At 45.1% G+C, this 25,093-nt stretch overlaps 1 protein-coding gene across 3 annotated transcripts in view; it reads left to right on the forward strand.

Annotated features, from left to right (window-relative positions):
- The first annotated feature begins 4,646 nt into the window (after positions 1-4,646).
- ATG4C (autophagy related 4C cysteine peptidase) overlaps positions 4,647-25,093 on the forward strand; it is a 44,206-nt gene continuing 23,759 nt past the window's right edge. The window contains exons 1-6 of one of the 3 annotated variants that reach the window (XM_075002335.1): positions 4,647-4,969; positions 5,433-5,530; positions 17,611-17,728; positions 18,816-18,944; positions 20,257-20,340; positions 21,220-21,453. In XM_075002335.1, coding sequence (XP_074858436.1) covers positions 18,863-18,944; positions 20,257-20,340; positions 21,220-21,453 — 400 coding nt within the window. In that variant the 5' untranslated portion in view covers positions 4,647-4,969; positions 5,433-5,530; positions 17,611-17,728; positions 18,816-18,862. The remainder of the gene's footprint in view (positions 4,970-5,432; positions 5,531-17,610; positions 17,729-18,815; positions 18,945-20,256; positions 20,341-21,219; positions 21,454-25,093) is intronic. The other 2 variants (XM_075002333.1, XM_075002334.1) reach the window with 2 other exon arrangements.

Raw genomic sequence — 25,093 nt, forward strand, 5'->3', positions numbered from 1 at the left:
CGTGCTAATCTACATGCTATCCAAACAAAAAAGCACAGTAGCACTTTAAATACTAACAAAATAATTTATTAGGTGATGAGCTTTCGTGGAACAGACCCACTTCTTCAGATCATAGTCATACCAGAACAGACTCAATATTTAAGCCACAGAGAACCAAACATAGTTTACTAGTTTACATAGTTTACTATGTTTAGTTCTTTGTAGCTTAAATATTGAGTCTGTTCTGGTGTGGCTATGATCTGAAGAAGTGGGTCTGTCCCACGAAAGCTCATCACCTAATAAGTTATTTTGTTCGTCTTTAAAGTGCTACTGGACTGCTTTTTTTGTTTTGTTACTAATACAGTGTTGCCATATGGCCCAGACTCTATAGAGTAAGGTGATTTTGACACCTATTAGAAATAACAAGAAGTCCTGTGGCACCTTATGGACTAACAGGTATGTTGGAGCATAAGCTTTTGTGGGCAAAGACCCACTTCATCGGATGCATCCCCACGAAAGCTTATGCTCCAAAATATCTGTTATTCTACAAGGTGCCACAGGGCTTCTTGTTTTTGGAGATACAGACTAACACGGCTACCACTTTAATACTTGTTGGCCTTCTGCTAGTGCAATTACTAGCGGACTCAACTGAGAGCAAATGATAAAGTTTGTATCAAATGCTACCTGATAATGCAGAGTTTCCAAATTCTCCCCAAAATGCTTACTAATTTGTATTCCACTGTCTAGCCCAGCAGTTATTTCTGACCCACCGCTCATCTGCACCTTGTCGCTTAGCACACTTCTGCTCCTTAAGGGTTTTTCACAACTTCTCCCAGGATCTAGGATTCGGCTGGCAACTACACCAGGAGTCTCTTTTCTCCCTTCCCAGACATGATGTTGCATTGAAGGAAAAGAAAAATAGACAGATCCATTTTTGGCGGGGAAAGGGAAAAGACTTCCCTTGAACTGCTGGACTTTTTCCACTCCCTCCTCCCTTGCTGTGAAAATGTTATGGGCTGCTCCCTTCTCCCACCCTCTAATCCAACATCTGTTCCCATCTCCTGAGGGGAGACAATGCTTCCTCTGCAGCAGTGCTGAGTAGCCTAGTAGACAGGACATTAGAATTCAACTCAGGAGCTCTACAGCCACGTTCTGGCTTTGCAGTGTATCTGCTGGGTGATAGTGCCTCTAATTTTTTTTTCCATCCACATGTGGAATAAATTTTGTTGTGTGCACCAAGGCATATGTCAGTGTGAACCCCCTCTAGAAACATAAGCTGCCATTTTGTGGGTGCTCTGCTAGTCAGTGGGGTGGCATTTGAATCTCTCCTGGTGGCCACCGAAGCACACAGTGTAGAGAGAACTAAGGTTGCCAGATGTCCCACATCATGTGGGACAGTCTTGAATTTCCCTGACAAGTCCCACATCTCTGCAAAAATATCCTGCCTGGTCACTTTTGCATAAATGGGGGATGTAGGACTTGTCAGGGAAGTGCCCCAGCCAGCACCCAGGCACAAGGCTGCAGGGTCCCTCTGTCCCCCAGCTGGGAATCCTACTACTGGGGCTGCCTATGAGTTTCCATACCCCAGCTGGCTCCCAGCTGTGGGATCCCCTGGCCAGGGATCCTGCAGCACAGGTTGCTGGTCAGGGCTTGGCACCCTAGCCAGCTCCCAGTCATGGGGTTGCAGGACACCCTGCCCCCCGCCACCTGTTTGGAAAACATATGTGGGACAGGCACCCTAGCTGTGGATCCGGTGGCTGGGGCTGCCTGTCCCTCATAAGTTTTCCAAAAATCTGGCAACCCTACAGGTTATTATCTAAGATGTTTGTAGGCAAATACAAGAAGCCTGGGAAACAGGAAGAATTAGAGGCCCTGGCACAGTCAAAGAAGTATGAGGTGATTAGAATAACGGAGATTTGGTGGGATGACTCACATAACTGGAGCACTGTCATGGAAGGGTATAAACTGTTCAGGAAGGACAGGCAGGAGAGGAAAGGAGGAGGAGTTGCAATTTACATGAGAGAGCAATATGATTGCTCAGAGCTCTAGTATATGGAGGGAGAAAAGCCAGTTGAGTATCTTTGGGTTAACCCGAGAAGCAGAAGCAACAGAAGCAATGTTGTATTTGGTGTCTGCTATAGGCCGCCAGATCAGGTAGATGAGGTAGATGAAGATTTCTTCAGAGAACTAAGAGAAGCTTCCAAATCACAGCCCCTGGTTCTCATACGAGACTTTAACCACCCAGACATTTGTTGGGAGACCAATACAGCAGCACACAGACAATCCAGACAGTTTTTGGAGAACGTTGGGGATAACTTCCTGGTACAAGTGCTGAAGGAATCGATCAGGGCTCATGCACAGCTTGACCTGTTGCTCACAAACAGGGAAGAACTAGTAGGAGAAATAAAAGTGGGTGGCAACCTGGGCTGCAGTGATCATAATATGGTAGGTTTCAGGATTCTGACAAAAGGAAGAAAGATGAACAGTAAAATACAGACCCTTGATTTCAGAAGAGCAGACTTTGACTCCCTGAGAGAACTGATGAGCAGGATCCCCTGGAAAGCAAATATGAAGGGGAAAGGCATTCATGAGAACTGGCAGTATTTTAAAGAGGTCTTATTGAAAGCACAGGAACAAACCATCACAATGTGCAGTAAGAAAAGCAAATATGGTAGGCAACCAGCTTGGCTTACAAGGGAAATCCTTGGTGAGCTTAAACACAAAAATGGTGTGTATAAGAAGTGGATATTTGGACAGATGACTACGGAGGAGTATAAATATATGGCTGGAGAATGCCAGGGGGTAATCAGGAAAGTGAAAGCACAATTGGAATTGGCGTTAGCAAGGAATGTAAAGGCAACAAGAAGAGTTTCTACAGGCATGTTAACAATAAGAAAGGTATCAGAGAGGGTGTGGGGCCATTTCTGGATGAGGGAGGTAACCTGGTGACAGATGAAATGGGAAAGGCTGAAGTACTCAATGCTTTTTTTGCCTCAGTTTCTATGGACAAAGTCAGATCCCCGACTATGGCACTAGGCAATGCAGTATGGGAAGGAGGTGGGCAGCCCTCAGAGGGGAAAGAATGAGTTAAGAGCGATTTAGAAGAGCTAGATGCACACAAATCCATGGGTCCAGATTTAATGCATCCAAGGGTACTGAGGGAATTGGCAGGTGTCATTGCAGAGCCTTTGGCTATTATCTTTCAAAACCCATGAAGACCAGGAAAGGTCCCAGGTGATTGACAAAAGGCAAATGTAGTGCCCATGTTTAAAAAAAGGAAAGGACAATCCAGGGAACTACAGGCTGATCAGCCTTACTTCAGTCCCCAGAAAAATCATGGAGGGGATCCTCAAGGAATCCATTTTGAAGCACTTGGAAGAGAGGAAAGTGATTAAGAATAGTCAACATGGATTCACCAAGGGCAGGGCATGCCTGACCAATCTGATTAGCTTCTAAGATGAGGTAACTGGCTCTGTAGACATGGGGAAGTCAATAGAAATGATATACCTTGACTTTAGCAAAGCTTTTAATAGTCTTCCACAACATTTTTGCCCATAAGATAAGGAAGTATGGATTGGATACCTGGACTGTATGATGAATAGAAAGCTGGCTTGGTGGATGGGCCCAACGGGTAGTGGTCAATGGCTCAGTCTCTGGTTGGTGGTCAGTTTCAACTGGAGTGCCCCAAGGATCAGTTCTAGGGCCTGTACTGTTCAACATCTTTATTAATGACCTGGATGATGGGATAGATGGCACCCTCAGCAAATTTGCAGATGACACTAAGGTAGGGGTTCAGGTAGATACATTGGAGGGTAGAGATGGGGTCTAGAGTGACCTTGACAAATTGGAGGATTGGGCCAAAAGAAATTTGATGAGGTTCAACAAGGAGAAATGCAAAGGGCTACACTTGTGATGGAAGAATCCCAAGCACTGTTGCAGGCTGGGGACTGGCTGACTAAGCAGCAGTGGAACACAAAAGGACCTGGGTATTACAGTGGATTATGGGCTGGATATGAGTCAACAGTACGCCCTTGTAGCCAAGTAAGCTAATGGCATATTGGGGCGCATTAGGAGAAGCATTTCCAGCAGATCTAGAGAAGTTTTATTCCCCTCGACCTGGCACTGGTGAGGCCACATCTGCAGTATTGCATCCAGTTCTGCCCCCCCCCGCCCCCAGAAAGGATGTGGATGCATTGGAATGGGTTCAGCAGAGGGCAATGACAATGATTAAAGACCTGGCATACATGACCGACAAGGAGTAGCTGAGAGATTTGGGCTTATTTAGTTTGCAGAAGAGAAGACTGATTTGCTAGCAGCCTTCAGCTTCCTGAAAGTGGGGCTCTATACAGGATCGAGACAGGCTGTTCTGAGTGGTGACAGATGGCAGAACAAAGAGCGTGATCTGAAGGAGAGGCGTAGGTTGGAAATTAGGAACAACTACTGACAACCCCACGGGGCTGACGCAGCTCCAAGCAGCTTCCACGCTAGGCTCCCCCCGGCACCGCCTTAAAAGGGCGGGGCGCGGCGGGGCTGCAGGCACCACCCCCTTTCCTCCCTCACGAGCGTTTCTTCTCTCAGGCCGCGCCTCTCAGCGCCTCCTCGTCCGCCGGCTTCAGTCGGGCTCTGCCAAATGGTGGCGCCTCCTGGCCACGCGGAGCTACCGTACCCAGCGGTCGGGGCTGGCAGACACAAAACTTAACCCTCAACCACCTCAGCAAGAAAGGGGGTATCCCCCAGACTACGTCGACTGCTATGCCGCGCACGCGCCGTCTCATCTACCGGCAGCAAGGCATGCTGGGACACGTAGTCTCTGGCGTGTCCAGAGGCTGATGGCATCCCGTGACTGGCGACCGGAAGTGGAGGCTCCAGAGCGCTGGGCGGTAACAGCTCTTGGGTCTCCTCCTGCGCCGTACGGCAGCCGCGAGGGGTCAGATCGTTCTCGGCGCTGCAGTGAGCGGATAGAGCCGGCAGGCTGCGGAGTCCGAGCGGGGTAAGCGGAACCCCGTTCCCCTCCGTCGGTTCGGGCGGAGAGAGTGCCGTGGTCCCACCCCCCGCAGGCTGGAGGGGGCGAGCGTGGCTCCTGTGAGCCCTAGGGGGTCAGGCCAGCAGGAGATAGTGGAACGAGCGCCCCGAGGGATGCGAGCGGTTCCCGGGGAAGCCCCTTCCAACGGGGCGTGTCTCTGTGGTGGTGTGTGTGTGGGGAGAGGTCCTAAATATCCCCCCCCGCCGCGGGCGAGTTCCCATGTGACCCCCTGCGGAGGGGGATGGAGAGAAGCGCCTGTCACGTGGGGTGCCCACAGGAGGCTCCTGAGGGTCTCGCCACGCTGACCGCACGGCAGAGGAACGACCACCCCGCCCCCCCCGGCGCGCCGTGAGGCAGGCTGGTTTCTGTTCCCCCAGCCTAGCCGGAGGTGGGATGCGAAGTGACGGGTGTTGTCTTGTGTCCGTTTCAGTTTGGGAGCACGGGAAACCGGTTAAGATCTTAACATGCTTTTCCAGCCAGGGAAACCATCCTTCGGAAAGAGTGGAGCCAGAGAAGAGAGAGTGCAAGGTGAGTCAATAGCAACAAAATGCAGTCACTGCTGCTGTATAGATTCATTCCACCCTCTGAATGTAATTTAGCTGCCCCTCCTTGCAATCACGTTTCTTCTTCAGAAAATAAGCTATTTAGAAATCCTGGAGACTTGTGGTTAAGCTAGGTAATAGTCAAACTTGTATTCCTAACAATGCTCTGTACCACAACCGTGGAAATCCTGTAGTATTTATTATGGTAACATTTGAGACTTTAATCAAGATCTGGACCACATTACGCCGCTCCAGATCTTGATCAGGGCTTTGTGTTGAATAATCTCTGTTATGAAGAGTTTCCAAGGAATGGCGGTGTCTTGCTTTAAAAGTTTTATTGGTATAACTGTTATTGTGATTATTAATTGTTAATGTTTGACAACTTAGCTATACCAGTAAAAGCTGTGGGGTATTGACAGAGTTATATTGGTAAACAGTGCCTTATATTGGTATTCATTATGCCAGTTCTTGAACCAAATTAAGTTATCCCATAGATGGCCACTAACTTTTGATGGGAGCCACCTCAGTGTTTTGATAAGTGGCCACTTTTCTGTGGAGAGGTTGTTGGGTTTGGGATGGAGGTTGGATGCAAAAGGGATCTCTGGGTAGGTGACTGGGTGAAGAAGGGGGTTGTGGCATTGGAGGTGGGGTATTGGAGTGCAGGGTCTGAGAGGGGGTCTGGGTGCAGGAGAGGATTCTGGCTTGGGGAAGGACTGTAGAAGTGGGTGCAGGGTCTGGGATGGAGCTGTGATGCAGGAGGAGGTGGAATACCAGAGGCAGGCGCTGTTTGGGAACCACTTACTGAGTAGCTCCCAGCCAATGACATTCAGGAAGACTTCCCTGCCCACCACCAGCTTCACACTCCTGAAAATGGCTTGCTTTTCCATGTGGTGCTCTTTGCTGGGTCCTGGGGGGAGGTTTCCTGTAGTGCCCTGACTTCAATAGAATCTCTTACTTCATATTGCTAGAAACCAGCCAATGGCAGCCGAGAAATTGGGCAGCACTGCCCCCCTCAGCAAAGTCTATCACCTGCCATTGGCCAGTTTCCAGTATATTTTGCTGGGTGCAGAGGCAGTGTGTGAAGCCCTGCTCCAATAGCACAAAGACCCCTAGGGAGTAGACACCACTTTGTGTGGTGCTACCCTGCTGCAGGGACAAGCCTTGGCCCAGATTAAAAAGCTTGGTGGGTCAAATTTGGCCCATGGGCTGTAACTTGCCTTTCTCTACACTGAGTGATTTTTGCCTCTTCACTGTATCTGTAGAGGAGCTCTTAATCAGAGATTCTCAACTAGGGATCTGGGGCTGCAAGGAGGTTTAACAGGATCTGCCAAGCAGGACCAGTACTAGATGTGATGGCGCTCAGGTCAGAAAGCCAAAGCACCACCAGATGGGGCTGAAGCCTGAACCATGAGTCCCACTCTCTGAAGATGAAACTATAGCCTGAGCAATGTAGTTTTGCAGAGGCTCCTGTGGCTTGAGCCAATGGCCTTGCTTGCTACCCTCTAACCCTGACCCTGCTTTTATATGAAGAAAACCAATTGTTGCGATAGAGCTGGGCTGAGCAGCATGCTCGGGGGAGGGAACGGGGGGGGACACAGGAAAGGCTTGAGAACCCCTGCTTTAAATAAACAAAAGGGAGAAATGGTAATAGTGGACAGAGGAAGACTAAGGATAACAGTGGTATAAACACAGTGTTGATAGATTTGTCCTTTTGACCAATTAGGCTTTGTCTACACTAGCATTTTTATTGTTAAAATGTCGGTCAGTTTGGGTGTGAAAAAACACCCTCCATACCCTAACTGATATAAATTTCATTGACAAAAATGTAAGTGTGGCCAACACTATGTTGGTGGAAGATGCTCTTCTGCCAACAAAGCTATTGCTGCTCATTGGGGGTGGCCTAATTATGCCAGTGGGAGAGCTCTCTGCTGCCAGCAAAGAGCAGCTACGCGGAAGACCTTGTAACAGTGCAGTGATACCAGTGTGCTGCTGTTAAGGTCGGTGGTGCTGCAAGCATAGCATTAATGCACTACTTACATGTAAGAAAAAAAAAATTGAGCTCTTCAAACAAGAGCTTAAATTTGGCAGCAACTGAGTAGTAATTAAGCCTGTTTCCTGCCAGAGAAAGCTGTTCACTTGCTGTTGATGAGTGATCAAGCAAAGTTTTCAGGAACTTTAAGGGTTTTAAAAAAAATTAGTAACAAATTGCATTTGTCAGTAAATGCACTTTGATGTTTTTCATCTATTTCTTCCCCTTCTCCATGTCCTCATCGTTCAAAGCAGCGCTGGTAAACTATTCATGTAGCGAATGTCTGTGTGTAATGCTTTCTAAATAAATGCATGAAAAATTATGCCCATTTGTTATAATATGTACTACAAAATATAAAATGTGTGAATAGTTCTTTATGCTTAAGAGAATAAACAATGCAATGTGACACCCTTCATTCTTTCAGCTGTTGGATGCTAACATTCAAGAGCCTCTACAGCAGGTGTGTCCAACCTGCGGCCCACGGGCCGCACGCAGCCCTGGACAGCTAGTAATGTGGCCCCACAAGATTGTAAACTTTTAACATTATTACATGATTTATATACATTAACTATATTATATATTTTGTACGTGGCCCAAGACTGTCTTCACTCAATGCGGCCCAGGCAAGCCAAAACATTGGACACCCATGCTCTAGAGCAAACAAATCTCTTATGAATCAGTATCTCCGTCCTCTCCATGAGCTAGCACATGTAGTCCATGCCAGCTCTGCTCATATCTACACCTGTGACACGATCACAGGACCTACCCACATCAATCACACCATCAGAGGCTCATTTACTGCACATCTGCTAATACAATATGCCATCATGTGACAGCAATGCTTCCTGCCATATACACTGGCTAGACTGGACTGGCTCCACATAGAAGAGTAAAGGGATACAAATCAAATATCAGGGATGGTAACATACAAAAACCTGTAGGAGAACACTTCAATCTCTCTGGACTCTCAGTAACAGATTTTAAAAGTAGCCACCCTGCAACAAAAAACTTCAAAAACAGACACCAAAGAGAAACTGCAGAGCTGCAATTCTTTTGCAGATTTGACTCCATCAATCAAGGATTGAAAAGAGGCTGGGAGTGGCTGGCCAACTACCAAAGCAGTATCTCCTCTCTTGATGTTCACCCCTCCACGTTAGCTGCTGATAATGGGCCACATCCTCCCTGACTGAATTGACCATGTCAACTCTGGCCTTTCTCTTGATGGGACTCTCTCCTTTTCATGAGCCTGTATATTTAGACCCTTCTCTGGAACCTCCACTGATGCATCTGACAAACCGGTTCTTTGCCCAGGAAAGCTTATGCTCCAAAATATCTGTTATTCTGTAAGGTGCTACAGAACTTGTTTTGGGGAAAACAGACTAAAACAGCTATCCCTCTGTTTACATGTAGTTTGGAGAATTAGCACTAATTTTTGCCAATTTAAGAACTAAGAGATAATCTGAAACAGTTCCTAAAAATGTGCCCTTCAAAAGCTTTTATTTGGCATTATGTCCTGAAAGGATAAAATGTTCTGTATTTGAGAGAAAGGCTTGTTCTCTTCACTTGTCCTCGTGTTTACTGTTCTGAAATATTCCTTGTTTGTTGTGTGCATTTGTGATTTTTGGTTAGAAAAGTGATTGTAAAAATATCAAGACATTCCATAGTTGGTCCCTATCATATGCTGTGTAGATTTTGCACAGTGTTACTACTGCAAGTGGAGCTTCTTTTTAAAAAACAAACTGGATTCTTACTACTTCTCACATCACTAGCAATAAAAATCCTGGAATCCAGAATTTCTCTAGAAATTGTGCTTGTGATGCATAAATCAGGGCAGGTTAGAGTTTGTTAATTGATAGACAAATTCTCTGTTAGCAAAAATCCCATAAACACTTTTAACAATAGGAGCCTGATTAACACTTTCAGAATTTTCTGTGCATAATACAGGTCAACCTCTCTAATCTGGAACTCTCTCATCCAGCAACATCTGTAATCTGGCATGATTTTAATTAGCCAAATGACAGAGTGAGTGACTCTTTTATGTTGTACCTGTACTGCCAATATCCATTTTTGGCTTGAAAAGTTTGGTCTTGGAGCAGGAAGTGTTAATTCTTTCAGCTTTCTGTTAAAACCTCCAGTCTACTTGACATGGGCAAGAAAATGCTCCTGAACCAAGTATTTTTGTAATAAATTTATTTCTGGTGAAAGGCACCAGTTTGAAAATCACAGAAACTGAAGTCCTCTGTTTATTGGCAAAACCTGTGCAATTTGGGCGGCTGTGGTGCTCAAGTACAGTCTTTCTTCTTCAAGTGGTCCCCGTGGGTGCTACACAATAGGTGTCGGGCTCGCCCGGCGCCGCAGATCGGAATTCTTCTAGCAGTTTCTATTGCATCGTGCATGCGCTGACGCACGCTGCTCCCTTGCGCGCCCCCGGCCATGTGCGCTATCTGGGCCCCGCCAGTTCCTTCTCAGCCGCCGTCGGCTGCAGACGGAATCCACTCAGGCTAAAGCCAGAGTCAGATAAGATAGTTGTTTTTAAGTGTAGTTTGTTTGTTTTTTTTGTCACTATTAAAAAAAAAAAAAAAAAAAAAAAAAGAGAGAGAGAGAGAATATCAGCTAGCAGAAAGAAGAGGAATGAAGGAGAGGGCGGACAAGCGGTGATTGTTATTTTGGGGTAAAAAGGCACTGATTACAGGCTAAGTACCCTATTAACAGCAAAGACTGACCGCGATAGCCTCCTTGGGGTTTAAGAAGTGTGAGTCATGCTGCGAAGCTATGCCAGCCTCTGATGGGCATAGTGAATGCATTCGCTGCCTGGGGGAATCACACGTTACCCAGAAGTGTTTTCACTGTGCTAAGCTTACAGCCAGGGCCAGGAAAGACAGAGAGATGAGGCTCAAAATGCTCTTGTTTGATAAGGCTCTCCAGCCAGAACTGCCAGAGAAGCCTCACGCAGAAGGGCCCTCTGGGTTGCATAAGAGGAAGGCAGCCTCTTTGACCCCCTCGGTGCAGAAGAGGAGGAAACTCTCCCCAGCTCGATCCTTGCTAGCGGGCCCAGCGGGCAGGATGAGCGGAACACAGAATCCCCAGCCACGAGCTCATGAAAGCGGCAGCGCATGTGGCAGAAGCTGAGCCTCCGATTACACAACAGACGGCACGCAAGGCGCCGCGAGCGCCAGCAAGGCAAGCTCTGGAATCAGTGGCGCTGATGCAGGCAGCACCGGCCCCCGCGGCACTGACGACGCAGGGGCACCCGGCACGGAGCCTACCGGTGCCAGAGGAAGCTACCCGCACGGCACCGCAGCTGACTGTGTCGAGCGCGGCACCGACAACGGGGCCGAGATCCCTGGCATGGAAAGGGGCGGCGCCCACCCCGCAGGGGAGGGGCAAGGCAAAAGCAAAAGCTCGGCACCGCAGTCCATTTCCAGACAGGGCTGTGCTGCCCTTATCACCTAGTCCTCCCCCCGAGATACACACGCCACACTGGCGGGCTGTGACTCCACCGGCTTGTCTAGGACCTCCCTCTCCGTTCCTCCAACCAATTTCACCATGGCTTGGGCCACCTTCACCATTTCTGGGCACGGATCCCCTTGAGTACTATCACAAACCAGCTTCACCATTATCTATGTTGTTGCAGAGGTCCCGCTCTCCCAGACATCATGCGTACACTCTCCAATCGTGGTCCAGGTCTCCATTACCGGGCCCTTGCCCATGCTGCTATGGTCGTCCTCATCATGCTGAACACAGACACCGCAGGTCTAGATCCAGGGGCAGGTCCTCCCCTGCTTCTCAATACCCCCGTGTGCACTCTCGCTCTGGGACGGGAATACAGTTGTCTCAGGGGGAGTTAGGTCCAGAATCCTGGGACCTTCCTTCACAATCCTCCAGGGAGCAAGTATATCATCGACCGTGGGAACCAGAGGATTTGAGGGAGGTTTACCCCAGTGGTTTCTTGTCATCCTCCCCAGATGACGCCATGGCCCCTGGGGATGTCTCCCCCCCGGATGACCTTAAACAATTGCAGGAACTGTTCAAAAGAGTAGCTTTCACGCAGGACATTCAAATAGCAGAGTTGCAGGAGAAGCATCATAAACTCCTGAAAAATTTGAGACCCCCGGCTTCGTCCAAAATCGCTATCCCGCTGGACGAAGCCATTATGGAGTCAGCCAGTACCATATGGCAGACCCCGGCCTCTATTCCGCCTACGAACAAGAGAGCGGATAAGAAGTACTTCGTCCCAGCCAAGGGCATGGAGTTCCTCTTTAGTCACCCACAACCAAATTCTTTGGTGGTCGAATTGTCCCAGCAGAGGTCGAAGGCGTCTCAGTACAAATCGTGGGGATCGGATAAAGATGCTAAGAAGCTAGAGCTGTTTGGCAGGAAGGTATATTCCTCCTCTACTCTATTATTGAGAGTGGCAAATTACGTGGCACACCTATCAAACCACAACTTTGACAATTACTCCAGACTTACTCCCCTCATGGATTCACTCCCGGAAGACAAGAAGCCGGTGCTAAAGGCGATTGTTCAAGAGGGCTATGCAGCGTCGCGGACGGGAGTCCAGATTGCCCTGGACGTGGCGGACACAGCGACACGTTCAACAGCTACAGCAGTGGTCATGCGTAGGGAATCTTGGCTCCAGATGTCTGGTATCCCCAGGGACCTGTAGGCGAAGATCGTGGATCTTCCCTTTGATAAACAAAAGCTGTTTGCGGGCTCAACCAACTCGGTCCTCCACTCCACCAAGGACTCGAAGGCTGCACTTAGAACCTTGGGCATTCATACTTCCCCATACAAGAAGAAGAAATTTTATTCTCAGCAAAGATGCTACGCTTACCAAACACAGTGTGCTCAATATCAGCGAGGCTACAACCAAGGGCGCCATCAACAGCAGCAGCAGTACAGAACTCCCAGGTGACGTTCTCAACAAAGCTGTACATCCTCGGGGCAGGCCCAAAGACAACAAGTTTGACGGGTATGTCGGGGGCTGCACTATCAACACCATCGCTCAATGCCACTTCTCATCTCATGTTCCATCATCGCCTCAGACCGTTCCACTCCCAATGGCAAAAGATCACCACGGACAGATGGGTGCTAGAGATTATAGCCATGGGTTACGCAATCCCCTTCCAGTCACTTCCACCGACGAAGCCTCCCGCCAGGCCTCATCTCAGAGACTCTGCCCACGAGGCAAGGCTCAAGCAGGAGGTGGATCACCTTATGTTCATAGGGGCGGTGAAAGAGTGCCGGAGCAATTCCAGGGGAAAGGTTTTTATTCACACTACTTCCTAACGGAGAAGAAAACAGGAGGCTGGAGGCCGATCTTGGATCTACGGGGCCTCAACCGTTACTTGCACAAGCAACGCTTTCGGATGATCACAGTTGCCTCCATACTTACGGCACTGGATGATGGAGACTGGTTTGCAGCCCTCAACTTACAAGATGCTTACTTTCATATAACAATCCACCCAGCACACAGACGCTTCCTCCGCTTCATGGTTGGCCGGGAACATTTCCAGTACAGGGTTCTTCCGTTCAGCCTATCCTCGGCTCGCAGAGTTTTTACCAAAACCCTGGCAGTGGTATCAGCCTACCTGCACAGACAGGGGGTGTTTATTTTCCTATATCTGGATGACTGCCTGCTGAAAGGGGCCTCAAAGGCAGATGTCTTACGCATGATACGCGTCACCGTGGACATGTTTACTTCGCTGGGCCTAGTTATCAACCTCGCAAAGTCAAAGACCGAACCCGCACAAGATATAGAGTTCATAGGGGTATGCATAAACTCTATCACAGCAAGAGTATACCTGCCCAACACCCGCTTCTGCGCCATCAACTCACTGGTGCAAGTCATAGCGTACAGCCCCATGGTGCCGGTCCTAACGTGCCTACAGCTGTTGGGCCACATGGCGGCAGCGACGTTTGTGGTACAGAATGCCATGTTACACATGCGAAGCCTGCAGCATTGGCTGGCGAGTGTTTACAAACTGGCATCCCATACTGTCCACAAGGTAGTGTCGCCCACGACAGAGGTGTGCAGATCCCTAGTGTGGTGGGAAAATCCCAAGAATCTGCTAGTGGGGGTGCCTTTTCACCAACCACAAATTTCTATTTTTCTTACTACCGATGCCTCCCACATAGGATGGGGAGCGCACATTGGCAGCAAGGTGACTCAAGGCCTATGGTCCTCTGCGTAATAGACACTGCACATAAACATACTGGAACTCAGAGCAGTGTTCAACGTGTGCAGACATTTTTGAGATTACCTGCATGGCAAAGTAGTCAGGGTCAATACCGACAATACCTCTACTATGTTCTACATCAATCGACAAGGAGGGGCACGATCCCGTGCGCTATGTGCAGAAGCAGTCCGATTGTGGAACTGGTGCATCGCCAACAACATAACGTTGAAAGCCTCGTACGTGCCAGGCGCTCACAACGTGAAGGCAGGTCAGCTGAGCAGGTGCTTCACACTCGCGCACGAATGGCAGATCCACTCCGACCTGCTATGGTGCATATTTCGTACATGGGGGTTTCCCCAAGTCGATTTTGTTTGCCACCCAGTACAACAAGAAGTGGCCCCGGTACTGCTCCAGAGCAGAAATAGGGTGGGGGTCCCTGCGGGACGCATTCATGATTTCATGGAAGGGCCCTCTACTTTACACGTTTCCCCCCACACGCTTATCCACAGGGTTCTGCAGAAAGCCAGAAGGGAGAGAGCTCGCATGATACTCATAGTCCCAACTTGGGACCGGCAACAATGGTTTCCCTTGCTTCTGTGCATGTCAGATCGCCCACCACTTCCCCTACCGGTGGCACCGGACTTACTCGTGCAGGCTCAGGGGTGCATAGTGCACCTGCACCCTCAGGGTCTGCGTCTAAAGCATGGTTAATCCATGGCTCAGCACCTTAGAGAGCATGTGTACGGAGGGAGTACAACAAGTCCTGGAGTGTAGCCGAAGGACCTCCACCAGGAGCACTTATGAACAGAAATGGACTCGATTTACAGCCTGGTGTTCCGCCAAGCAGTTAGCTCCCCTTGACGTTCCTACAACCTTAATACTAGAATACCTGTTGGACCTCAAACAAGACAGGCTTTCTCCATCCTCGCTAAAGGTCCACCTCGCTGCTATATCAGCTTTTCAGCATACAGAGGAAGGGCCCACTGTATTCGCCCACCCTATCGTCACAAGGTTCTTGAAGGGGCTGGTAAACCTGTACCCTCCTCGAAAACCACTTCCACCGTCGTGGAGTTTGGACTTGGTGCTCAGCACGCTATCGGGACCACCCTTCGAACCATTAGCCACAGTACCCCTCCGACTCCTTACGATGAAAACAACCTTCCTCCTTGCGATTACGTCAGCCCGCAGGGTGAGCTCGCTCGCAGCAGTGATGCAATGCCACCCTGCACAGTATTCTCAAAGGGCCGGTACCCTTACTGTTACACCCAGCCTTCGTTCCAAAAGTTTCTTTGGAGTTCCATCTTAACGAACCACTAGTTTTACCCGAAGCCTCACAGCTCCAGCAAGGAGGCGCGCCTACATCTCCTAGACGTGAGAAGGGCGTTGGCCTTCTACATAAACAGAACTAAGTCCTTCTGGAAAACGGACAGGCTTCTAGTGTCTCTCGCTCCCAGGTCAAAAGGGGAAGGCCTCTCTTCACAGAGAATTTCAAAGCACATCGTGTCCTGTATAAAAATGTGCTACGAGCTTCGAAAGACCCCTTTGCTGGCCCCGCCTAGGGCTCATTCCACCAGGGCGGTGGCGGTGTCAACAGCCTTCTTCAAGGGCATCGTGTTAAAAGACATATGTAGAGCGGCGACCTGGTCATCCTACGACACCTTCGCCAAGCATTATTCCCTACATCGGGTATTCGAGGAGGATACCCGTCTGTCAACAGCAGTCCTCTCGGGGGCAAGCTGCACATGAATCGATTACCCGCCTCCTTACTTGGGTTACTGCTGGATAGTCACCTATTGTGGAGCACCCACGGGGACCACTCGAAGAAGAAAGAGAAGTTAATCACCTGTAGTAACGATGGTTCTTCGAGATGTGTCCCCGTGGGTGCTCCACCACCCGCCCTTCCTCCCCACTTTGGAATCTCTGTCTGATGTTTTTCAGGAGCATCCGAGGCGGTTTGTCAAGGAACTGGAGGGGACTGGATCGCGCACGTGGCCAGGGGCGTGCAAGGGAGTGGCGCACGTTGGCGCATGCGCGATCCAATAGAAACTGTTAGAAGAATTCTGATCTGCGGCGCCGGGCGAGCCCGACACCTATTGTGGAGCACTCACGGGGACACATCTCGAAGAACCATCGTTACTACAGGTGAGTAACTTCTCTTCCTGTTGATTAAGTGGCACCGATGGACAGACTACAGGCTGTTCGGTGTTCTCAGACCGCTTAGGGAGAGGAAAATAATCAGGGAAATATGCAGCTTTTATTTATCATAAAGACAACATGGGGGATTTGAAAGCAGAATCAGCTTGTGCAGCGCTTCTAACATATTAGTAAATACATGCTGCATTTCTCATTGTTTGTTTATTCCAAGGTTCAATTTCCCTTTCTTGACAACCTGTAAGTAGATTTTTTTTTTTTTTTTTTTTTTTTTTAAAAAAAAGAAAAATTGAGTGCGTCTACACTTGGAACTGACTTCAGTTAGGCACTACTTCGAAGTAACCAGCGGAGAGTCTACACACATTTTCCCTTACTTCGACGTTAAGTTCGAAGTAGGGAGCCCAACTTTGAAGTCCTTTCTCCATTGCCAGGAATGGAGTAGAGCCCTACTTCAATGTTTAACTTTGAAGTAGGGTGTACGTGGACTCTCTACTTCCAAGTTATTTTTGTAGTATCTACACTACAAAAATAATTTCAAAGTTGTTTACTTCAAAGTACAACTTCAAATTGGAGCATCTATACGCACCCTACTTTGAAGTTAAACTTCAAAGTAGGGTACTATGCCATTCCTGGGAATGGAATAAGGACTTCAAAGTTAGGGAAAAATGTGTGTAGACTCTCTGCTGGCTACTTTGATGTAGTGCCTACCTTCAAAGTTAGTTCCTAGTGTAGACGCACCCTAAGTGAATTAGTTTACAAGAAAATGGGTGCTCCCACAATTTTATGTATTCAGATTAGTTTTTTGCTAAAAATTATTGCAGTCTAGGAACATAACTACATAAAATTAGGTCTGGAAAAAACTGTTTTCCTCTTTTGTACAAAACAGCAGAAAGGAAACTGCAGTTAGCCTGTACATGTGATTAGAAGTGATGTAAAATTATTTTGCAACAATATATATTTTGTCAATATTTTCTAGAGATATTTTTCCTGTAATTTTCTATAACAGAATAGTGTCAGTTTTGTTACACACACAACCAATTTTCAGTAATTCTTTTCTGCCTTTTCTTCTGCAAGTTTAGCACCTTCCTCTTTGTCTTCCATCCCATCTCTCTTCCTACCTGATACGTCCTCATCAATACTTTCTCTCTGGCTGTGTCTACACTAGCCAAAAAGTTTGAAATTGCCGTGCAAATGGCCATTTCGATATTTACTAATGAAGTGCTGAAATAAATATTCAGTGCCTCATTAGCATGTGGGCGGCCGCGGCACTTCGAAATTGACGCGGCTCGTCCAGACGGGGCTCCTTTTCAAAAGAGCAGATGGGAATAAGGGGACTTTGAAGTAGCCAGGGTCCTTTCGAAAAGGAGCCACGTCTGGATGAGCTGCATCAATTTTGAAGTGCCGCAGCTGCTTGCATCCTAATGTAGCGCTGAATATGTATTTCATCGCTTCATTAGTAAACTTTGAAATGGCCATTTGCGTGGCCATTTCAAAGTTTTTGGCTAGTGTAGACATAGCCTCTCTGAATTGGGAAGATCTTGTTTATATCTGAAACAAATACTGAGTGTCCTTTCAAAAAATAAAGGCAGGATATTATTTGTACAAGGTCTTAATTGTAGATGTGAGCAAAATAAAGTCTGAAAACTCTTTCTTTTATAGGTATTCAAGGATTCTGTTCTAATTACAAATTGAATTTTTTATGTGCAGTCACATACACTAGTCTGGTCTGGATCAGTGGTTCCCAACCTTTTCTGTTACACAAGACACTTCAAAGAGACAATTCCACAACTTTTTTTCAGCTGAGTTGATTGCTTATAAATGTCAGGTACTTACATTTACTGTGGTTACAATCTTACTAGAGAGGTCTGCAACATAATAGCACATGCAGTAAGCTAAATAAGGATCAAATTCATTAATGTTTCTAATCTACAACATAATACACTGTCTTAGTAATAGAGAGAGAGCTGTGCTAGTCTATACACTATCAAAACAAAAAGCAGTCAAGTGGCAATTTAAAGACTAGCAAAATAGTTTATTAGGTGAGCTTTTGTGGGACAGACAGCTTCTAAGTGGGTCTGTCCCACGAAAGCTCGCCTAATAAACTATTTTGCTAGTCTTTAAAGTGCCACTTGACTGCTTTTTGTTTTGTTTGTCTTAGACAGTGAACACAGACAAATTTTCAAGAGCTGCTCAATGCAATGCTAAGGATGCTGAGTTAATGAATAACCGCTGAAAGCATGCTCCTTTGAGACTCAGCTTGTTGGAGCCAGGACGCAGCATTTAAACCACATCCCAGCTCCACAAGGCTTCTGTCCTCCCCCTTGCCACCGGGCGGGCACCCTGCGAGCTTGTTTAGGCCAGGAATCAGTATTTCACCTGCCTCACAGTGTAAATGGGATCCTGCACAGTCAGCATTTCCCCTCACATAGGCTCTGCAAAGAGCTATTTGGGGTGGGGGGGGAGAGAGGAATTGATGGGCCCCTGCCAGGAATTGATGGAACCCATGCCTGCTGGGACTCAGCAGTTTTGCTGCTTGAGCCCCAGCTGGCCCAAGGTCATCAAGTCCCTCCGGGGTGGCTCTGTAAAGAGCCAGGGTGATGGGAAACTGACAAAATTTCATGGCACACTTGAATAGTTGCACACTGGTTGAAAACCATTGGCTAGATCCGTTTATGGACTGAAAGGCTGATGGCGAGCATATTTTATTTAGCTTTGTATAGTAGTTTTGTTGTATACTTGGAATTCTGTGTTATTCATAGTACATGTGATTTGATTTTTCAACCATGGAAGTGGGGGGTTCTGAAGGTTTATTGTTGTTTTTGGTTATATTAAGGTTAAGTACCTAAGAATGCTGGTGATGCTATACATTGTATACTTTATACCCATAGCTGTTTCCTTTTTTGTTTTTACAGTAACAAATTAATGTCTTGCAAGACAGTGATGGCTTTTCCTCTAGAATATGAATATGGAGGCCACAGGGACAGATGAAGTGGAAAAGCTAAAATCCAAGTTTATGTCTGCATGGCACAACGTGAAATATAGTAAGTGAAAATGGCTAACATCTTGACTCCGTTAAAGTCAATAGTTTTGCCACTGATTTTGCGGGGCAGGGTATTGCGGGGAGAGAGTGTATTAATCAAAAATGTAATTTGGACTTCGAAACCAATTTCTACTTAATAATAAACAATCTGGAAAATCTCATTTACATATTTTTTTGTTTTTTCAAATGACTGATTTAGAGCAGAAAAATGGATTGACATTAACCATATATGACATAAGTTTTCTGTATAGGCTCTTAAACAAAGTAGTTGTGGGCTATCGGGCTATATCCAGACTATGACAGCTATGTTACTGTAGCATATGTACGGCACATAGATGGAAGAGGCCTTTCTTTCTAAAACTATGGTATTCTGAAAAACCTAAAACTGAGTCAAATCCTGTCTCTGTCAAAGTCAATGTGGTGTGGATTTTGTCTCTTATCTCTCAAAAACAGTCAAAACCTTGTCAAGACTAATTCGCTTTCAAACTTGCATCCTTCCAGCCCCAGATCAGCTTTTACCTTAATCTTCCCATTTCCCTTCTAGGTCTGAGGTGAAAATTTCCATCGTAAGTCAGCAGCAGTTACTTTTGAGTGAAGACTGTGTGTTTGGTGTGGGGTGGAGATCTTAATGGGGTGCAGTTGGTGCACATGTTTGGTAATATTAAATATTTAAGTCAAGAGATGCAACAGTTTCGTGTCAACATACAACCTTATTTCTATCCATTTCAGCTATACATTACATTATTCTGCTTCTCAATGAAGTATGTAAGAATTGAAATTCTTACGGCAATGTTAACTTACCCATTTTGTGCGCACACACACACTTATTCTTTTTTTTCCCCTCAAATATTCATCTTGTGGCTAAATGTATACAATAAACTTGAAGAATGTGGAACCTGACTGTTCTGTTATTTCTGTTGGAAGCTTAACTTGCGTGTTTTTAATATAGTAATTGGGGGGAGCACAATCTGTATAGTAACGAGTGCATGCAAAAAAGCAGAGTTAGCAATGTTTAAGCTTAACTTTTCTATTTCACACCTTCACTACTTACCTATGCAACTTGAAAATTGCATTAACATTTTCTGTGGGTAATACTGTATTTTCAAGGGCTAAGTTACTTTATTCTTGTTGACTATAAATCTGCTCAATTTTTCTTATAAGAATTGAATAATATAAACAGATTGTATCTATAAAATAATTCCAGTTCCAATGAGATGTTTCATATTCTTGCTCTTTTGTATGACTTTTTGTATATTTGGAAATGTTTTGAAATAGTTCAGCCACAAACTTTGTTTACTTTGTATCTCCTTTAGGTTGGGTATTGAAAACAAAAACTTACTTTAGCAGAAATTCTGCTGTCTTCTTGCTGGGCAAATGTTACCATTTCAAGACTGATGGTAAGTGCAAGGATTTAATTAGTTCTAATCTCATTTTGGCAGTACTTTGTGAATTACTTGGTGGTAATCTGCGAAAGGCTTTTATTAGTAGATAATTCAAGTTCACAATTTAAATATGGAAAAGCTAAAACATTCTCAGTTTGTTTCCAAAACTAGTCTTTATACCTGCTCATCCCATTGTTTACACATAGGCTATGTCTACACTAGAGAGTTTTGTCAGAACATCAACACACAAAATGCATTTTATCAACAGAAACTGTTGGCAAAAATGCTGTGTAGATGCTCCAGGGGGCCCTTTTTTCAACAGAGTGGATCAAAAGATTGATCCGCTTTTATGTGTAGCTGCGACCATAGACTAGAGCACCTAGTCATTGTCAAATCAGACTTCATTCTTCATTGCAGAAGTTTTATAATCTATGCTTGATATAATCTACACTGATCTGTAAAATGGGTACTGATGCTTAATCAAAAATATAGCATAAACTCAGCTTTGTTCGTTAGAATTATATAGTAATACCAACATCAAAGTAACACCTTCCTTGATAATTTCCTCTTTAAATCTTCCCTATGCAAATTTACCCTCGTATGGGAACCATTTTCCCAGTATGCCTTTCTTGGCTTGTTCATTATATTTAGCAGGACCAAGCAGCTGCAGCCTTAAAATGGCCATTTCAAGTGACAGCTGCTGTCTGAATCATTCTTTGTTTCAGCTGCTACATACCTTTTATGTGTCTCCTCAGGTTTCCCTTCTTGTTGCTGAGGAGATACTGTAGTCTCCAAGGGGATTCCTATATTTTTAACAAAGTAATCCTATTGTAATGATATTAACAAAAGACCTGTGGTATTTAATTTAAAAGTTGTAACTTGTCTGTCTTGCAGAATCCAGTGAACTCTCTCCAGATGGATCCCACTTAAATATAGTCGACAAAATCATTTCTGGAAATGTAGAAGAGTTTCGTAAAGATTTTGTTTCTAGAATATGGTTGACTTACAGAGAGGATTTTCCTCAGATAAAAGACTCTGCTTTAACAACAGACTGTGGTTGGGGTTGTACACTGAGAACTGGCCAGATGCTGCTGGCTCAAGGGCTCGTACTTCATTTTCTTGGTAGAGGTAAGTATAAAGAATAGATCATATTTGGTTTTGGCAGGAAGTGGTACAAAGTATCAATGCACGTGGCTCTTTATTAATGATGAGAAGCATGTGTCAACCTTCCCATATTCATTCACTAAACTTAGCTAATTAAAGTGGTTGCTTGATTTTTAAGAATATAGGAATTGCTTTAGGCCAATTGTCTGTCTAGTCCAGGAACCAATTCCTGATGATGGTGAAATACTAGCAGCTTCAGAGGAAGTTGCAGGAAAACAATGCAGAAGTTAGTTTTGTCCATAATGAAAACTTTTCTAACCTTTATTATCCAGATATTAACATATGGCAAAAGTATGAGAGTTTGTAGCCATTTCAAAACTCTGAACTTAAAAATAAAACTCAACCTTTACTGCATATTTTTGCTGTTCTTGCAAATGTTCAATCCTGTTAGGTTCCTGCTAGGTTCTTGACCGCGATATCTTGTGCTAATGAGTGCTATTGTCTGATTGTGGGTTATGTGAAGAAACTGTTTCCTTTTATTAGATTTAAATTTGTTACCTTTCGGTTTTCTTTTGTTCTGGTATCATGAGTGTGGGCTAACAGAAGTAGTTTGTAATCTATTTTCTGTATCATTCACTATTTTTTTTTTTTCCCAGGAGGGCTTGGAAAAGTCTTTCTGCTTCCCTTTGTTTTCTTATCTTAGCCTTATTCTTTGAAGCTGTACTGTCATACAATCACTGTCTCCTTTGGAAAAATGGGTTGCTTTCAGGGGCTGAACATATTACCTCCCACACTATCCCCAGTCCTTTGAAACTCAAGAAGTGATGGACTGGAAATACAAAGAGATCTCTTACGATACAGTTTGTAACAATCCCACTAGGTCTACAATCAGCCATTTTCTCAGTATAACATCCTCTTTCCTTCCATAGATATATCAATTCCTGTGTTGGGTTGGCTGTTCCCATTGTTGAAGGCCTTTCAACCCAAACAGTCCCAGACTTTGCCAGGGAGTGTGTTGCTTTGTTTACTCAGCCATCTGATGGTGTAAGAGGGCTATATTAGTTTGAAAAATACAAAATACAGCATTCTGAAGGTACAGTTCAATAACATTTTGTACTTACAGGGCAAATACTGTGTAACCCAAAACCCAAGATCTTCCATGGTGGTTCTATTTATAAAGCCCCAAACTTGCCACACCAGAAAATACAATTATTCTTTGGTGGTCCAGTAGCAAAAGCAGTGGAGTTGACCTACCTAACATTCTTCCTGTTATAAGCACTTTGTCTACTCATGAAATATTAACTTGTGACATCTGCCCTAACCCCAAAATCCAAATATATGAATTTATTGTGTTTGGAGAAGGTATATCCCCTGCTCTCAGTCCAGTGTCCCCATATATACAGCTTTTGTTGCTCATATTTTTTTATTTAATTTTTAAAAAAATTCTGTATAATCAGGATTAAACATGAATTTGCAGGTGAGGCTGTATGGGCGGCCCAGTTTAATGTGACAGACAAAAGGGTCTTGGCTAGTCTTAATGTCAAGTGTATTTTTTTTAATCATACTCAGATAATTCTTGTACTGGCCACCATATATAGTCACTTACGCATAAAGTACTGCACTACTTTGGAGCTACCAGGCTCCCGCATTTCTGTGGGAACCCCTCCGTATTGGGAAGGGAGACATGTTGTCTACATGAAAGTGTTCTGTCATCTTACTGCCCCCAGGGGATAGTAAATTTTTAGTAAAGCTTATGATGAAATTGGGATAAATGAAATGTATTGTGTTTAAATCATCATATGAAATCTTTTATTTGATTGTGGATTCTTTTTCTAGAGATTTTTTAATAATGTATTAACAAAAACAAAACTTAAATGCCACTATTAGACTTCAGTAAAGCATTTGATACGGTCTCGCATGATATTCTTATAAAAAAAAAAAAAACTAGGCAAATACAATTTAGATGAGGCTACTATAAGGTGGGTGCATAACTGGCTGGATATAACTGTACTTGGAGAGTAGTTCTTAATGGTTCTCAATCCTGCTGGAAAAGTATAACCAGTGGGATTCTGCAGGGGTCTGTGTTAGGACCAGTTCTGTTCAATATCTTCATCTATGATTTAGATATTGGCATAGAAAGTAAGCTTGTTAAGTTGGCAGATGATACCAAGCTGGGAGGGGTTGCAACTGCTTTGGAGGATAGGGTCATAAGTCAAAATGATCTGGATAAGTTGGAGAAATGGTCTGATGAAGTTTAATAAGGACAAATGCAAAGTGCTCCACTTAGGAAGGAACATTCAGTTTCGCACATATAGAATGGGGAGACACTGTCTAGGAGTGACTACAGCAGAAAGGGATCTAGGGTTTATAGTGGACCACAAGCTAAATATGAGTCAACAGTGTGATGCTGTTGCAAAAAAAGCAAACATGATTCTGGGATGCATTAACAGGTGTGTTGTGAACAAGACACAAGAAGTCATTCTTCCGCTCTACTCTGCACTGGTTAGGCCTCAGCAGGAGTATTGTGTCCAGTTCTGGGCACCACACTTCAAAAAAGATGTGGAGAAACTAGAGAGGGTCCAGAAAAGAGCAACAAGAATGGTTAAAGATCTAGAGAATGTGACCTATGAAAAAAGGTTGAAAGAATTGGGCTTGTTTAGTTTGGAAAAGAGAAGATTGAGGGGAGACATGATAGCGGTTTTCAGGTATCTAAAAGGGAGTCATAAGGAGAAGACTTGTTCTTCTTGGCCTCTGAGGATAGAACAAGAGGCAACGGGCTTAAACTGCAGCAAGGGAGGTTTAGGTTGGACATTAGGAAAAAGTTCCTAACTGTCAAACGGTGGAATAAATTGCCAAGGGAGGTTGTGGAATCGCCATCGCTGGAAATATTTAAGAACAGGTTAGATAGATGTCTATCAGTGATGGTTTAGACAGTACTTAGTCCTGCCATTGGGGCAGGGGGCTGGACTCGATGGCCTCTCGAGGTCCCTTCCAGTCCTAGTATTCTATGATTCTGTGATTCTATTAGCTAAAATGCTTATCGTTCCACAGCTACATGAAACACTCCAAATATCACAGAATGGTATTGTCAATAAATTTCTATTTTTAATTTTTATGTTTTACAAGGTTTTGCATTTAATTTTGTGGTATGTGCACAAATATGTCATCTTGAGCTGTCAAGGTCTAGAATCGGCGAAGTCCATTTCAGTAATCTGTAATATTTACATTTGCATTTTTTTTTCATTTCTGAATTTCTGAAGGGTTATTATGAAACCAGAGTTTAGTAAGTCACTTCCTATGACTGAAATCTGTTTTTGTTATATATGTTAAGACAGGTATTATCAAACTGTGATACAGGGTATGCTTGTTGGTGTGACAGAGCTAGCAGTTCTTTTGTCTTCTCAGATCCAGTTGTTTTTACAAGCCTCAAGGCTCTTTACTGGGAAGAAGAGACTAGAGGTCTGTAAAAGCATCTGAGAGCAAGGAGGAGAAGCAGCCAGGCTGACTTCTGCTACTGGTAGCGGCCTCATTCCAGCAACTCTCCTTTTTAGCAGTGATTCCCTCGTGATACATCCCTCTCTTATTTGTCACCTTCCCCCAGGAGCCATACAGCTATGCATCTGCTTTCTGAGTTAATGGGAACAACAAAGACCTCATATATGCC

The sequence above is a fragment of the Carettochelys insculpta genome, chromosome 9, assembly GCF_033958435.1.
Source record: "Carettochelys insculpta isolate YL-2023 chromosome 9, ASM3395843v1, whole genome shotgun sequence".
NCBI classification, from domain to species: Eukaryota; Metazoa; Chordata; order Testudines; family Carettochelyidae; genus Carettochelys; species Carettochelys insculpta.